Source organism: Papio anubis, chromosome 19 (assembly GCF_008728515.1).
Source record: "Papio anubis isolate 15944 chromosome 19, Panubis1.0, whole genome shotgun sequence".
Lineage (NCBI taxonomy): Eukaryota > Metazoa > Chordata > Mammalia > Primates > Cercopithecidae > Papio > Papio anubis.
In genome coordinates, this window is record NC_044994.1 from 2,994,363 (window position 1) to 3,012,103 (window position 17,741).

At 44.4% G+C, this 17,741-nt stretch overlaps 1 protein-coding gene across 1 annotated transcript in view; it reads right to left on the bottom strand.

Annotated features, from left to right (window-relative positions):
• The window catches only part of APCDD1 (APC down-regulated 1), a 34,015-nt gene extending 22,282 nt beyond the window's left edge, over nt 1-11,733 (bottom strand). Inside the window, exon 1 of the mRNA XM_021929942.2 lies at nt 11,327-11,733. Within this exon, the coding sequence (XP_021785634.1) occupies nt 11,327-11,384 (58 nt within the window). The 5' untranslated portion in view covers nt 11,385-11,733. The remainder of the gene's footprint in view (nt 1-11,326) is intronic.
• Between the last annotated feature and the right edge of the window lie 6,008 nt (nt 11,734-17,741).

Below are 17,741 nucleotides of genomic sequence, written 5' to 3' on the forward strand. Positions count from 1 at the left end.
CACCCATCTACACTGTGTCTTCTGATCGAGTATTCATCACTATGCTAATGTTTTAATCCCCATGTGCCTCACCCTCGTGTTGAACACTCTCTTAGTTCTGAACCAGAGTAGGGGAGAGGGGACTGCTCACTGGACCTCCACCAGCCTCAACAGTTGTAGTTATCTTGATAACTGTCAACATTTCCTCAGTGTCCCTGCTAGGCAGTCAAGGAATGAAACCGAGTATAACGTGCTGTCTGGTGGGTCAACAGTATGATCAATTTTGATGCGGCTAACTTAAAATAGATTTTAGTTAAAGTTACAAGGTATTGGGAGTTGGGGAAGATTCTGCTTTAAACATGCTACTAAGCGTTCAGTAAAGAAGCCATCATCTCACTATCAACCAAGCTGTGTTCTAAAACTTGATTTGTAAACCTCTACACCCTGCAAGTGTTTTCCCATGAAGATAATAAAAGTCAGGAGTGTAGTGGATGTGGGTAAGATCTCCAGAGTTCAGCTGCTTGAGTTTGAAACTAGATCTGCCACTTGAAGGATCGCATTGGATCCAAGACATCAAGGAGTGTTAAGATGTATCATTATTTTATTATCAGTGACAAAACATGCACATTTAAACAATGACATGATGCCTTAACAACAGTCCTGAGATACCCGTGAATTATTTGCAGCAGCCTCCGATGGCACTGACATTTCTGTATCTAGTTGAAGACATTTGGCAATTTCTCCTGCATTTGGTGGCACTGCTGCACGTGTGACAGGTAATCTGTTTGCTCTGCATGTATCTCAGCAACAAACAAAAACAATGCCTCATCTTTTTTGGCCTTTCTCCTTTCCAAGTAGTTGATTGATGCTGTGTGAGAAAATATGGAGTTGCAGTTATTCTTCCAGCAATAAATACTTGCTTCACTAATGTCAAATTAACACTCCACTGCTCTATTACAAGATCTGTCTGATTTTCACCGTGATTTTCCTTTTCAGTGCTGAGAATATAACTTATAAGTGAGGGAGGAAAAAAACCAAGCATGCTGACTCAGATGTGTACTCTCTTGATGTTCAAAACCAGCCTATTTGCAATGAATCTTCAGATGAGTCCCAAGGATGAACGTAAAAGAGGTGATGTGGGGACAGGATGAGCATCTGTGTTCAGGTTCACACAGGCAAAGGGAATGTCACCCCTCATGGCTACTGCCTGGAGGCCAAGGGAAAGTGGGGCCCTCACTGACCGTGAGATGCACACCCCCTGCAGAGATCTTAAATGACGAAAAAGATGGGCATCTTGCAGTCAATAAAACCCAATATGAGCACAGTGACCTTAAACAAATCACTTAACTCTCCAAGCCTCGGTCTACTCGTCAGTGACGAAGGGATAAAAACACCCATTTCTTAAGGTTGGTTTCAGTTTAGCACCATGTTGGTTGGTATTATTTCAAGTAATGATCTTAGACCATCCTCAAAAAGTCCCCTTTAACAGAACAGTTAAAATCAGGGTAAAGTCACAAGGAGGAGCCAGGCTCACTCTGAGCTCTGAAGAGGACGAAGTATAAGGACACAGGGGCTCCAGGCAAAGTTAAATGATGACCCTCAATGTAGAAGAGAGTGAGGCCCAAAGTGCCAAGCTCTGCGGTTGCTGATAAGTTCCACTCAGTTTAACAAATACCTGTCAGTGAGGCTGGGCACAATGGCTCATGCCTGTAATCCCAACACTCTGGGAGGCTGAGGTGGGAGGATGGCTTGATGCTAGGAGTTTGAGACCAGCATGGTCAACATTACAAGACCCCATCTCTACAAGAAAATAACCGTCAGGCATAGTGGCACATGCTTGTAGTCCCAGCTACTCAGGAGGCTGAGGCAGGAGGATCACATGAGCCCAGGAGTTCAAGGCTGCAGTGAGCTATGATCGCGCCACTGCACTCCAGCCTGGGTGACAGAGTGAGACCCTGTCTCTAAAATAAACAAATAAAACATACCTATTCACCTTGACTTGCTAGACTTTAGGAGCCAGAAGCATAAAGACTAACAAAGATGTTTTGTGTTTTGTTTTGTTTTGTTTTTACTTTGAAGCTTTTAAGGTCTCACTGGCCTGGATGTCAAAGAACAAGGGTCAAAATGATGAAGGAGGTTCTGGGGAGGAAGCTAGGGAGTTCAAAGGCGGAGAGAGAGGGAGTGGTGGGTAGCACTTGCATGGGCCATTCATAAGACTAGAGCCACACAGGAAAGGAGCCTACAGCTGTTTTTAACCAGTGATGGAAGAAATAAAATCTAAGAACCTCCAATATGCAAATCATTGGAAAGCAGGAAAAAAATGATATTAAAGAGCCCAGGGTTTCTAAAGATCAATATCCATTTCGCTATTGCTCACATATGACAATGAGCACAGCTCAGGAACCCAGCGAGGCTGGCAGTGCAGCCAGGGCACCCATGTGAGTGGCCAGATGGAGAACCCCAAGGCTGGCACAGCTCCTCAAGGACACAGTGATTTCAGGCTCACACTCTAGGTTAATATTCTATTTCTAAGATGGAAAAATGGGGTTGGTATTTATTCCATTTTTAAATTTTCCCTTCAAAGTACCCAACATCTTCATTACTCTTAAGAAACAAAATTAATTTTACTCTTAAGGAGCAAAATTAAAGGGGTCAAGTGAAAGAAGTTGCTGTAAGGCAGGAGAAACTGACTCTTAGGCCTTCAGTTCACCACTGCAAGTGGTCTCCAGTGTTTACTTGGCTCATCTGATGTGGCAAATGTGGATGACTTTCCTGTGAGTACTACTTCTGTTAAATGGCTGGGAATTAAAAAGTCATTTGAAGCACCAATTTCAGCTGCAGCAGAGGCCAAGCATAAAAGTTAGACCGGTAAACCCCAAAGCTTCCTTCTCAAGGATCAGTCACGGTGTGCCCTCCAAGGACACTCGTCTTAGATTTCTGGTCAACTAAGGAGCTCCTGTGTTTGTTGCATCGCCTGAAGTAAGTCAATTCCAAATTCGGGACTGGAACTAGTGAATCATTCATTCATTCATTCATTCAATCAGTAAGGCTCTGAAGGGCCAGGCACTGTTCTGGACATAGCAGCTACAAACATTTCTCCCCCGGGAGTCTCCGTTGGACAAGAAACTGTAGGGTTGTAGAGGACTCTACACAGAGGGGGAAGGGTCTGAATTCTTCCCTGAGGGTTCAAGGAGAGGCATCTCTATCTTGAAGATGGAACAGAAGTGGTCTAGGAGGAGTGTGCTTGAGCACACTCAAGCATGGGGGGACAGGAGTGACAGATTCACCTAGGAGGCTCTAAGAGAAGGGGACACAGGGTGACCTAGGACGAGGGGCAGAGGGAGGCAGGGCCACAGTTGAAAGCACCACACATCTGTTATGCAGAGTGGGGACTTCACTGGAAAGGTGAAGAGGGGTCACCAAAAGATTTTCTGCAATGTCGTGGTGTGGTAAGAATTTCATTTTGGAAAAATTGCTTTTCTGTTTTTTTTGGAGGGACATGGGGGACAGATTGGAAGCAGGAAGATCAGTGATGAGGCTACTGCAATGGTTCAGTCCTGCATGATTTCTTGATTGGATAAATGAGAAAGATAAAAGAAGGGAACAGCTCCCAACAAACTACAGTAAATCTCTTTTGTAGTGTAGGAGAGGCATTGACCGTCTTTCGCATCTTGTGGGGGGAAGAATTACCAAAAAGTTATATTAAAAAAGGAAGGAAGGAAGGGAGAGAGGGAGGGAGGGAGGGAAGGAGGGAGGGTCACAGGAAGGAAGGAAGTAGGAAGGGAGGGAGGGAAGGAAGGAGGGAGCAAGGGAGAAAGGAAGGAAGGAAGGAAGCTACAGTAATTTAGCACTACATCTGCATCTGAAAAGGAACTTTTGTAAAATATATACAGTCTCTTTTAATACATTTTAAATTGCATAAATCAATCATCCCACTATTTAGCAATGCAAAGTTCAAGGACCACACTAATAATAACCATTCCTGTGTGAGTACACCTATTATTTATAATAATAAATGTGCTTATTATATATAATGCTAAGTTTTTAAGCTCCTCCACTTAATTGGATTACTTGTGTAATTGGAAGTGTTGGTTAATCACAATATTCGGTTGTTGAAACTTCTGCCATGGTATGTCAAATGCAGTTTGACCTTATTATCTTTCTTTGATGATCCAGGTTCTTAAAAGTGCCTTAAGGTCATTATTAGGAACAACCATGCCTGTAAAGTGGGACTGTGGGTAGAAAGGAATGAACCTGTAACAATTCTGTGTAGACCGTGAAAAGCTTTTTCCTCTTATTATACATATAAAACAAGAGTTAGAAACCATATACTATATGTGAGAGTACACACACAAATAATGTCAACATTTTGATTAGTTGAAGATTCTAGATGTTAATTAAGGGGACTAGGGAATGGAGTTCCCATTCACTAAGATTTTGTTGCGAGTGAATATCTGAAAGGATCAAACAAATATTAAGAAAATGGCTGTGAGTTTTTGGTCTTCAAAGTGGTTTTGGGTAAGTCATCTAATATATGCCTTTCTTTTTCCTCTATAAACTAAACATAATGATCATGATGATGATGAAGAATGTTTGCATCACACTTGACAATTCACTTTATGCATATATCATCTCATTTGATCAAATGCTAGCTACTATACAGGTACAGAGGCACTCTTGATTGAGAATGTATAAAGTCAGTTCCATGGTACTATCTAAACTGGAAGCTCTCCAGGGACTGTTCCCAGTCCAGAGGAATTCTGAATAAGGTTATCCAAATGATTCCACCATAAAATGGTCTCAAACACTGGGGGGCCAATGGTCTGGGCCCTGATAAAATTATTATGGCAAAGGGAGTAGTTTCTTTCAAATGAATGTCAGAGAATAAAGTAGATTCTGGAAGGAGTGGTTCATCTGTTAGAAACAAATTAAGTCCTGTGTGCTTTAGGACATAATTTTATTGACGACCATGTCCAGAAAACTAAATGAGATCCTGGAGCTCTGGAGGGCTCGGTGGTATGTAAGTGTGTGCACCTGCGTGTGTGGACTAGTGATTTACTCCCAAGGAATACATTACCCCATGACAGTAATCCTAAATGACTGCACAATGATTGTAACTACAGTCATAATCACAATAGTCTACCGGAGAGTGAAAATTCCCAAAGATAACACATTTTAAAAACAGAGTCACCTAAATGAAAGGAGGCACAGGGTTGACCATTTACACGGAGGTTTATGCCCTAAATAAAAGGTCTATGTGTCGGGTTAACTGTTCACATCCCCTGAATTCACCAGACGATGCACATAGAAAGCAGTCCTTGGCATAGTTTCCAAAGTGAACACACACAGTACTTCTGCTAGAGCCCTCCACAGCAGATCTCATTCCTAAACCCATGGTGCTTTGAGCAAGCATGCCAGTGTACGCAGAAACCAAACAGAGCCTTTGTAGAGAGTGAGAGAAGAAAAAGGGTGGGGTGCCTGCTGGACTTTTGCAACTCAACATTCATTCATTCAACAAATGGTTAAGTGCCAACTATGTGCTCAGGTATCTCTTAGGCTTGAATCATCGTGACACATACGGGAAAAAGTGAAATAGGACAGTATACTCCATGTCCAAGTCCCTGATTTTTCAATAAAGTTTTTTTTGCTTGTTTTTTTTTTTTTTTTTTTTTAGACAGAGTCTTGCTCTGTCGCCCAGGCTGGAGTGCAGTGGTGCGATCTCGGCTCACTGCAACCTCCGCCTCCTGGGTTCAAGTGATTCTCCTGCCTCACCCTCCCATGAAGCTGGGATTACAGGCATGCGTCCCCACACTCAACTAATTTTTTTTTTTTTTTTGCATTTTTCTAAGTAGAGACGGGGTTTCGCCATGTTGGCCAGGCTGGTCTCCAACTCCTGACCTCAGGTGATCTGCCCGCCTTGGCCTCCCAAAGTGCTGGGATTACAGGTGTGAGTCACCACGCCCAGCCTCAACAAAGTTTTAACAATCTGAATTATCTAGATGAATATATTCCATGGTTTTTCACCTGCCTATCTATACTGACTGAGAAATAAAAAGTTCCAATCTATTTTACACATAATAAAGTGTAAAATTATTTGGGAAGCAAACAATAATTTTCAAGCACACTTGGGGCTAAACTAATCTTTGATCAGGTTAATCTCTATACATGTACTCTAAGGCTTAAGGGAAAAAACTGAACTTGAAAAAGACTAAGTATAATGTCAAAATATCAACAATGATGGAGAGCTTAAAATGATTCTTTCCTTGTTCATTTTGCAAGTTTCTGTACTTTATATAATGTGCCCTGTATACTTTAATAATCAGACTGAGAAAAGTGTTTTCAAGTTAGAATTGTTGTGACACATAAAATGTGACTGATTAGATTAAATGCAGGTAATTACTTAGCCATGAAATTGCCTGCCCAATTAAATAGGCAGTCATTACTGTAAATGTGTGCTTTGAAGTGGGGGCTGGTAGATAAACTCCAGCACTGCTTTCCACTTTGTTGAAATAAAAGCATGTATGTATTGCAGACAGTACTGAATTTTACCACCATTGTGGTACTTGTGCTTATCAAGTTCTTGTTTTTATTTCCTTTTTTTTTTCTTTTTTTTGCAGTAAGCTTGCTGCTTTTACCCATCTTGAAATCGTCATATCTAAAGGCAGTCTCTCTTTATGAGAAATGTAATAAGGTCAAGTTTTCAAATTCCTGGCTCCATTTGACTTTAGTTGAAAACCAGTTACTTTTCTGTGCCATTTTCTAGTGCCATAGTCCTCAGGGTGGACACTGGGGCTGAACCAGAGGTTGCAAAGTTTGCATGTTGGATCTGCAGCTGACTAGTCACATCCAGCCTCTTCAGCACAGTTGTGGTCTGTGTGTGTGTGTGTGTGGGGTGTGTGTCTGTGTGGTGTGTGTCTGTGTGTGTGGGGTGTGTGTGTGTGTGTGTGTGGTGTGTGTGTCTGTGTGTGTGTCTGTGTGTGCGTGGTCTGTGTGTGTGTGTGTCTCTGTGTGTGTGTGTGTGGGGGGTCTGTATGTATGGTGTGTGTGTGTGTGTGGTCTGTGTGTGTGTGTGCGCGCGCGCACGTTTGTGGGATTCCCAGCAGGGAAAATAGTGCGATCAACTGCAGTGTGCCATCCACTCAGCTCTGAGGCTCTACATTCAGTTTTTCTTCTCTTCCCTCCCCTATATATTCTTCAAGAATCCTCAAGGAAGGGGGAACACTCCCTTTCAGCCACTAGACCTGGCAAATGGTGGCTCCTGGCACGTAGTAGGCCTTCATAGATGAACTTACTGAATAAATGGTTAGCTGAATGAATGAAACCAGAAAACCCTTGCAGAACAAAATACTCTTGATAATTTTAGGGTGATACCATATCCTTTCTCCAACCTTGAGATGTACATACCTATCACATGACTTTCCAGAATAATTTTATTCCCAAATTGGCGAGGACTAAGCAATGGCCTGTGTCCACAAAACCAACCCATTAAGAACTCATACTTGGAGGACGGTAGTGGATTTTTTCCTGGTTTTCCCTGCGATCACTTCAACTCCGGGGGAAGAGTCTACCCAAGACATGCCTGCTGTGTATCTTTCAACCGATGTAGACAATAATCACTAATACATCATCTTCTATTTCTGGTCTGAAATGTTTTATGCCTCCCTTTGATTGATTATATTGTCATCAGTCTGTCCCTAAATAGTAGTATATGCAATTACACGGACATATCACCCACCTATATTTAGTTCTTTTCTCATTTAAGGGGAAAAAGAATGAACTTGGCTAGTATAAAAGAATGAAATTGGCTTGTCAATGTATTTAACAAGAGGATATTTAACATCTGTCTAAGACCCTTGCCCCTGTTGGGTACAGATGAGTCATGCTTCTTTTCAAGATCTCATTTTCTTTTTATGACTAAGAGAGGGGAAAAAAGTGCAGGAAAGACAATGTTTCTTTGGCCACAAAAACTGTTCTTAGTAAAATAGTTTTTCAAAGATTTCTATTTAACCCTATATAAATGTTTCCTCACATTGTGTCAGTTAAACTCTCATCTGGCAACCTGCAAAGTTTTTAAAAGTCTTGACAGAATATGCTTTAATGAAAGGGGAGAGCTGAAAGAGCCTTCACCTCTCAGAAAAGTCACCGAATTCTAAAAAGTAAACAGGGTGTGGGAATAGAACATCTCTCCCAACGTTAGCTCCAAAACTCAAAATCAAATGTTTCCATTAGCAAAGAGAATCAGGCACTCTGCTGTGGCATTACAGCCACAATTATTCTGGATACCTCATGCTAATCTGTGTTTTGGAGCTGAATGATTTCTAGCATTTGACATCTGAAACTTTTGTGGCTTTTATCTAAGCAAAGAAAACAGTGATAATGGACATCTTCCAGCTGCATACCTTCATGACATTAAATAGGCTTTATTTGGATTAAGTATTGCAATTGTTTTCAGAATTTGAAGAGGAGGAAAGGAAAACTGACATGTATACTTTTATGCCATCAAATTTTGAACTTGGGTCTCGCACCACATTTGCAGTCTTACATAAACAACAGGCTCAAGTCTTGCCAGAGCCTCATTTCAGTGATAGGATTTAGGGATGATTTATAAATTGCAGTGAATTGAAATAGAAGTAGCCACAAAACTGAACAAAGACTGGATGCCAAACATAATGGTTATCTACTGCATCCTCACACAGGATGCACTTCTTGCACTTCTTAACCTGACTTGGTGGTGTTAACAAATCATCTCTAAATGATGTGTGAAACTAAATTTATTAAAGTGTGTCACAGGAACATTCAACACCCTAGAACAAATGCTTTTATCTACTAAGTTGACCCATAAATAGACAAATGGTATCCTATGGTTAGGAAAATAAAATGCCTGTTTATCAGGAAAAGAACCACTAATCCATTCTAAGAAGATTTCAAGAATTGCCTTCAGATTTATAACTTCTATTTAAATATATGATCACGCTCCATCTGTTACTACAGACTTCTTAAATGCCTGCAAAGCGCCTATCAGTTGAGTAGGAATATTCAGCAAACCATTCCCTTGGTTAGGTTGAGTAATACCCGTTTGTTGTTAAAACTACTTCAATCAAGTAGATGTCAATGGGGAAAAGGGGAAAGAAAGAACATCCCATTCTTTTCTGGTGCTTTACATTATCCTTGCTAATTATGGCAAACCTTTCTTGAATCCTGAGGATTTATAACTTGAACAATGATTTCCTCTGTTTATTTTCTGCACTAGAGTCCGATACTCTCTGCTGCATCTAAGTAGATCTTTGAGCAACTTTAGTTTTAAGAACTGTGCCATTGCAGATCCATTCCGAAATTGGATGACTTTTCATAGGTTTATCTATGTCATCCAACTCAACTTTGCAAACCTCCCTTTTTATCTTATCTTCAAAATACATATGCACATATGTGTACACACACATGCACCCACACATATCAGCACGCACACGGTCTGGCTCCACTGTGCTCCCATTTATGCTCAGACTACCCTTCCCAGTTATTTCCTTGCTCCCCATCCCCCTCCCAACACCATGGGGTCTGGGGAGCCCTCCTCCCCCGATCCCCAGAGTTAGGGAAGATTCCAGATGCACATTTTCAAACTCAGGAAATTTGGGGCTCCTGTCCCCATTGAGGATATACTTGGGCTCTTGTTACCTGTCAGCCATTAGTACCCCAGTTTGGACTGCTAAATAGGAAGTGTAATTACAACTCCTACCTCTCAAAAGAGGGAGAACATGTTCAGAGTTACACTAGGTTGCATCTCTTGAGGATCACTTTTGTAGTTTAAAAGGCAATTATTTTACCCCCAAAAATGCTGTTCATGCCAAGCTTTCAAGTAATTTTTTAAATTTTAAAATCATTTGACCATACTATCTTTTTTTCTTCACAGATATTACAACAATTTAAGGGGGACAATTTTTCCTGTTTCATCTCTCTCTTTTTTCTTGTGTGTGTGGCAGCTGCTGTTTGATCTGTTCATTGGCTCTGATTTGTTTCATGTTTCAGCCAAAGATTAAAACTGCTCTGTAATTCTAAGCAGATGGGCCTAGGAGTCCAACCCTATAATTATACCTTCTCTCTTTTTGCCCTCGAATTGCAAGCCTTCTATCCCGACTGTTAAAATTCTGGATCACTGGGGCTCTGAGTACACCTTGGCAACTGGACAGGTCTGGCCCAGCCAGACAAGTTCACAAAGACTGTGGAGCTATGCAAGCCATCCACCTGGGGCAGGACTACAAAGAAAACAGCATCCCGGTGGCTTGTGGGTTAACAATTCTTCCCTTTCCTTGACCCTCCGGAGGGAAGGTCCTCAGCCTGACTTTCAGTCCTGGCTACCATGCATTTTGAAGCTGGAGCCCGCTGCAGGTTTGGGGTGGCTGCGGTGGGTGTTGAGGAAGGAGAGCCGTGAAGTCATGCTGTTGAAATGTCAGGTGTCTGACCATTAGGGACAGTTTGCTCAGGACACCCATATCAACACGACGTGATCTGCCACGGCCTGTCAGGATTATGAACCCGACGCGCCATAAAAACCTGCCTTGTTCACCCCAAAGAAATTCTGTTTTGGTGTTTTCAGTGCAATTTCTGGAACCCGTTGAAAGGGCTGATGTTCTCTAGCTAAAGGTTTACTAGAACCCCTGGGGAAAAGTGGCACAGGAAGCCCAGGAAATGGGGCGTCAAGTTTGGGTGCACCTTAGGAGACCGGTTATAATGCTTAAATCTTGGCTAATAGGAGTCCCCTGTTGCTTAAAATTACACCCAGAGAACGCAGCAGTCCACTTGGGAGAAAACCCCACAACCCCGCCTCAATCGCGAGGCAAAGTGCAGGCAGACAACAAACACTAGTTTTCCGAAGGCAGACAGATGCGTCTTCCCAAATGATAGTTTCTCTTTCCACTCTCCTAAAAGCTTCGAACACATCAAGAGCCTGCTGCATTCTGACCTTTTGGAAAAAGGCTCGCAGAGCCGGCGATTTCATGGCAGTGTACAGTTAGAAAATCCAGCAGAGTGGACGAAAGTTTCCCTCGGACTGGATGCAAAGGATTCTGGACATAAAAGGTGTCTGCGTGCGAGAGCTTCTACCCTTCCAAAAAGAACAGTCGCGCAGCAAAGAGCTCCGGGCGCCCTGGGGTAGAGGGCTCCGAGCCTAGGAAAGCGGGCAGAGCCCCCTCTCCCAGGGCTGACACAGTCGGCGCGTTGCTCCCCTCGGATCCGCCCCGCCGAGGGGACAGTGTAGACCGTGCCGCGATCCGGACCCGAAGCCTCCGCGGGCTCCGCGGCGCCCGGCTGCCCCCTCCGTCTGGGAGCGCTCCAGTGGCCCTCGGGAACTCACCGTGAAGCAGGAGGGCCGGGAACAGGTATCTGAGCAGGAGGCGGCGCGGCCAGGACATTTCCAGTCCTGCTCTGGGCCCTCCCGCACGCTGCGCTCCGATTTGGTGACCGGGCAGCTGGGCGCGCGCTCTGCCCTCCGCCTCCGGCCGGGTGCGGCCGGGCCAGGCCGGGGCTTCAGGCGGCTGCGGCGCCTCCCATGCCCGGCGGGCGAGGCGCGGGGCTGCGGGGCGCGCGCTCCCTGGGCGCCGTCGGGCGGCTGTGGGCGCCCCGGCCCGGTCCGCGTCCCGGCCTCTCTGCCGCCCGCCCCGACTTCTCCGCGCCCGGCCCCGCGTCCCGCCCCGGCCGCCGCGTGCGCCGCTCCGAGCTGCAGTGGCCGCCACCGCCACCGCAGCTGCAGCGTCTCTTCATATTTCCAGGGCGCCGCCGGCGGGGCAGCCTGGCCGCGGCACGGAGGAGGGGCCCGGGAGGGGGCGGTCGGGGGAGGCGACGCCGAGCCACCGCCCCCGGGCAGCCGCCGCCGGGGGGAGCGCGGAGACTTGAAAGGGCGCGTCGGGCAACGCCTCCCCTCCTCCCACTCCGGCCGCCCCTCCTTCCCCCGCTCCCCTCCCGCTTCCCTCCTTCCCCTCTCTCGCCTACCCCTCCTCTCCCAGCTTCCTACCCCTTCCATCCTCCCCTCCTCCTCTCCTCCCTCCAGGGCCCTCTGCCTCCCTCTGGCTCTGCGCACCCCTTTCTCTCCTCCCCGCCCCCCATTCCGGGCGCGCTTCCTCCTTGGAGGGGCTGGGAGCCTTCGGCCCCGCACCCCGCCCGCCAGGAAAGAGAATGCGCGGGTCGCCCTCCCGCCTCCGCCGACGCCACTGGGGAAAGGTGTTCAAAGGGGCTGCGGGCGGCGAGGCTGGAGGCCTCGCGTGGGATCCGAGCAGAGCGGCCTGCTGGGCCGGGGTGTGTGCCGGCGCGCAGGCATGGGAGAGAGGGGAGGCCAGAGAGAGAGGCCTGGAGGGCTGCTGGGGGTGAGGATGCCTCGGCGCTGGGCCCCCTCGTGGGTGCGGGGCAGGTCTTCACTACAAATCGCCTGCCCCGGCGCAGTGCCTGGCTCCTCTGGGGAGCACAGGGAGCCTTGTCACAGGCCCCAACCTGCGAAGGGCACGGTATAGGCGGCAGGAGCCCGTTCACTTTTTCCTCCCCCTTTCACGAGGCAAATGACTTGTTGAAACACGGGAGAAATCTCCGAGAAAGGCTCCCTGTCAGTCTAAGAACGTGCACTTAGGCCCCTTCGCCGAGTCCTCTGCTCTCCCAGGGCAGATTTAATCACCACAATCACGCTGACTTTATTTGTGTCCCGCGGTCTTGTGGGGGAGGGGGGACTACATGGGCGTTTAAGACCCAAAGGCAGGAAGAGTTTCCCCTGGGGTCCTTCGTTCTCCAGGGCGGGTACAAGGCAGTAGCCATCTGATTTACCTGGAAGGTCCCTCCCCTGCCAAGGGCCTGCTTGAGACCTTCGCCTCTCCCAGGAGTTTTCCCTCTCCTGAGGCAAATGTCACCTCTTCTCCACACTAGGATAGAGAGCAGACAGGAGACCCAGTGGAGTCTCGAGAACATTTCTGGACTCAACTCTGCTAGTGTTTTTCATTTAAAAAAAAAAAAAAAAATTAAAATAAATGCCTGATTTCCCGAGAGAATTCTCTGCCCCTTTGAACAATGCAATAATTCAACTCCTTATGTGTTAGACTTTCAAAACTAGTTGGATCTTAGCAACAGTATAATAGTAACATAGATGAGAATACATTTGACAGTTTCCACTTTTCTTTTTTTTTTTAACCTGAGAAATCCATGAGTGTTTTCATGTGATAGTGCGACGCTGTTTGATGTGTCTTAATTTTTATCACCATCATTATCATCTTTCCATCGTTAATACAGAGGATCATAACATGTACCAGCTGCTCAGCTCACAAGGACGTTGTGAAGATTAACGTGCTACTGTTTGCAAATCTTGAAGATGAAAGAATACCTGTGTGGGCAAAAAGAAGATCATGAAAGCGATGCCTATGAGCGCAGGCATTATTTTGCGTTAGTCTTCCTCTGCCACATCTTCCTGAGCCTGACTTTGTTCCTAATCATTCTCTCATCATGGTTGCTAGGCTTGGGTAGCAGGCTATGATTTGTAAGATTTGAATGTTTGCCAAGGACCAATGAAATTTTCATTTTAAACCAAGAACTTGACTTCTTCACAAATGTGGGGCAGTTGGAAACGATGTAAACAGCATACTTGGCTGGTTATGCAGAACAAAAGCCTTGTCACCAAAAACACATATGAGGCAGTGTTTAGTTTTTCAATATCTTTTAGTCATTTGATGCCTTTTAGTCTATCAAAGAATATTTGAAACAAGCAAATGGCGTAAGAGGGTGCTAGGGATGGTGCATTTTTGTATAAGCAAATTGGTTGACAGTAATGGAAAAATGTTTAGGTTATTCATCACATATTAGAAGAACAGTTAGGTCATGTATGTGCTTAATTTTTTGATTTTGTGATTAAAAAAAGGATAAAACCAATAGGTCAGCTGTAATTTGGTGTCATTTTGACAGTCAAGTTGCTTCAATTTTTGTTTTTCCAACTGGTTTTACTGGTGTGGTATAAACGTAGCCAGAATGAAGTCAGCAGTTTGAAATTTGTTTTGCCAGTTTATTTCCCCCATGTAGCGTCACAGATTTAAATACTCGACCCTCAACATAACATCCTGCCAGAGTGACTACTCCGTGAAAATGTCCCCGCAACGTCCAACAGTCGAGAAGATCTAGATTTGTCCGAGGATAGGGTGCATTTTCTGCATTACTTTTTACTTCTGCTGTTAATGTACCTCCTTCTGGAGAAGAATAATGAAAAAAAGGAAGACATGTAAATTTGTCTTAGGGAGGTTATTTGTGGATATATGTTTAGCGTAATAGCTGGGAAGGAGGCATTGCTAGGGAGGTAATGAAGTGGCTGTTAAATCCAGCACAGAATTGGGACCCCTGAAACAAGCACAGGGGATTCCCCAGACCACTTATGAGAACCCAAGCCTCAAGCAGGAGCATGTGGAGCCCAGGTCCTGGTGATAATGGGAGTGTCCTTGGCAGGGACAGCTGGACAGGATCCCCTTGAGAGCATCAACAAGTTTGTTAGAATATCCAGAGCTGTTCATAAATAGCCTTGGCCATGCTGATGAAGAAGAGGAAACTCATACGAGCTAAGTTCCCAGCCACACAACACATCACCAGTGCACTGGAACGCCTGTAATTTGTTCAGTCACCAACTCATGAGGCCTCTCACATGTCTACCAAGCAGTCTTTTTCCACAAGCGCAGTTGCCCTAACTCTGAGCCTCTATAGTCACCTGTCTTTGAGTCAGAACCAGACCTTTGCTCTTCCCTAGGAACGCTCAGTCATGAGTAAATTTCCTGGGATGTAGAGCTTGGGTGATCGCCTTGGCTTGATTTTTTTGGAGGGTGTCTTGATTTTCAGTGAGCACAGAGGAGTAGAAAGTTCTGTTTCATTGTTGTCCTGGGAGGCACAAGGACCAATGCCTCTTAAAAACCTGGGCCACAGTTTGGTTTTCTAACGCAGTCGTTGTGAAAATTGGTATAAAGTTGCACCATCGTGCAAGTCATTTAGTCATTTGGAATTTCTGAGATTCTAGGCCTTTTGGTTCTAAGAAGGGCCAGGGTATTTAACACATGGATTCTAGATCACAGCGAACTATGAGTACGGTCGAAAGCATTTGACTACCCTCTGAGTCCTCAGAGCCTGCAAAATGTCACCAGGAATAGACCTTTCTTGAAATTTGTCAGATATCAGTTCGAAGCTTGTGAGGTTACGTTAAATTCCCACAGACTGGAAGCGTTCAAAGGCCAGGAGTGGCTGAGTCATCACCGTTCCGCTTTAGCACCAAAGCCAGTATTTTCAGTCTTTTGCCCACAGCAGGACTTTGAGAAATGGTAGACATAAAATTTCAAAAATCCTACACAGCTCCCTCAGAGGCCAAGACGATGAAATTATCCCAAGGGGTCCTTAGGAGGGGGCATATTTTTGAGTTATCCTTTTTAAACACGCTAACTAGAACAAGCTCTATTTTGAAAATAAAATGCAGTTGAGATGTATCCCTGAGCAACACAACCTCTGAGGTTAAGAAATTAAATGTTAAATTCCATTTTATACTCCTGGCATTTATCAGAGAAAACAAATAAAATGTTTGTGAGCTTAGCAAATATTCATTCATGTTTTGACCAACTGCTGAGTGTCAGACACATACGTACAACCACCTGAAAACAGGAACAGATACGTGTGAAGGGGATTCAGCTTCACTGTTCATTTACCCTCTGTCACAAGTCTGTTTGGGGGACTGATGAGAAGACTAGGGACCCTTCCCACTGGAGGAAGATATGAGACCTCCTCAGGGACAGGGGACACTCAAGGACCTCAATAGCGTTTTTGTCTGTACCTTCATGTGACTTAGAGACGACTCTTCCTTTTAGTGCCGATTGCCTTCTATGTCCAACTGCTTTATCTGCACAACTAAATTATTTGGCCCTTTGAAGGCAGGAAGAAAATCGGGTATTATGTGTGTGTCTCCTCCCCCCGTCCCTTCACAAGTCCTTCTATAATGGGCATTTGTTGGACTCGTAAATGAGGCAGGATAAGATCAGACCATCAAAAAAGAGTCTTTATGAGCCAACACCACCCTAAGCCACTTCGGCACCCAACTACAGAAACAGGAAGATAAAAAAACTCTGGTATTCACTGCAAGCATGCCCGAGGTTGTTATGGCACACATAGCAACACTCAAACAAATGCGACAAATAAGAGGCAGCCTGGCACAATTCTAAGGAGCCAGATTCCCTGGGCACAATCTCTCAGCTCTATGACTCTGGGCAAGTTACTGAATCTGGCTGTGCCCCAGTTTCCCCATCTATAACATGGGGATAATAGCAGCATATACCTGCACATAGTTAAGTGCTACATAAGTGTACCCTAAATAGTAATTCACTGACAATAATGAGTTTAGATTAGACTGTACATTCTCAATAATAGCAAAATTGCCCCCAAGGGAGCAAAAATTGGTTCTTAGTGGGGGAGGTGAAAAAACTTAGATATTACAATGATTTATAGCCCTTCAGAAAGACAGTACTTAAACAGATGTAAAGTGTATCCATGGTACTTACAATCTAACGGGATGAGTAGAAGAAAATGTTTAAAAAGCTTTCTTCAGGGGCAATAATAAAAAGGAAGTTTGAGAAACATTGTACAAGATGAGAAATTATAAGATTAGTCCTATTACAATTAATCATGTATCAAACATTTTAATAACTTTGTTCCTTTAATTCACTATGTTTTGATTATATGAAACCAAATATGTTTTACTTCAGCTGACCATCTGGGGTGGCAGTCTACCATCTGATTACATCATTGTAACATTACATTCAGTGTTGCTTATCTCTCATTGAGATAATTCAGCTATTACTAGTCTCTCTTTGCAGGTGGGAAAACTGAGGCCAAAGAGTAGTTTGCCTAAAAGTCACAACTTTAAAGGGGTAGTGTCACTGGGTTTTCTGGCTCTCAGTAAGGTGCTATTTTCAGCTCTAAGACTAGACCAAAAACAAACAAACAAACAAACAAACAAAAAACAAGTAGAAAGTAGAAAAATTGATTTAGATGTGTTTTGAGACATTCAAGCTAAAGGGGAAAGATGGGAATGTTACATAGGCTATTTGGACATTTATTGCAGTTGGTATCTGGTTGGTACTACAGTTCACTATTTCGTGCATAAAATATTCAAACGTTTTAGTGTTTGAAACAGATTATTGCACTCTATAAGATAGGCAGGTGGATCAGCTAACCCACTAAAATGCTGCCCATTGCCATGAATGTCTGAAATTTTCAGTATTAGGACTTGAGTAGTCCTTTTAGAATGTACACGTTTGTGTGTGTTTGCTTTGGGTTATGCATATTCAGGGAGATGAGCCATATGAAATCACATTTCATCTAGCTGAAGGTTAGGTCTCTAAAGCAGAGCTAAGCGAAAACAAAACAGTCCTCTGAGCCACCAAACTCAACATCACAAAGTTCACATGATGCCTAATCTCCATAGTTGTGTAACACTTTGAAATGCTCAAAAGATTTTTCAAATACATGGTCTCTTCTGATCACCATGCAATTTTTTGAGGGTCAGAGGACAGCCAAGGCTGTTTTAATGTGGAGATGCAAACTTGAAGTTCAGAGAGTTTTGAGATGCCTCTGCAGGCGCTGAGAGTATGTACCTTCTGTTCTGCGAGAACATACCAGGCGCTAACTTACAATGTGTTTTATTTTCACATAGAGAACTTGGTGACTTTGATGCCTTTGTCCTTACAAAAAGAGAAAACTTCTATAAACAGACACAAACCCAA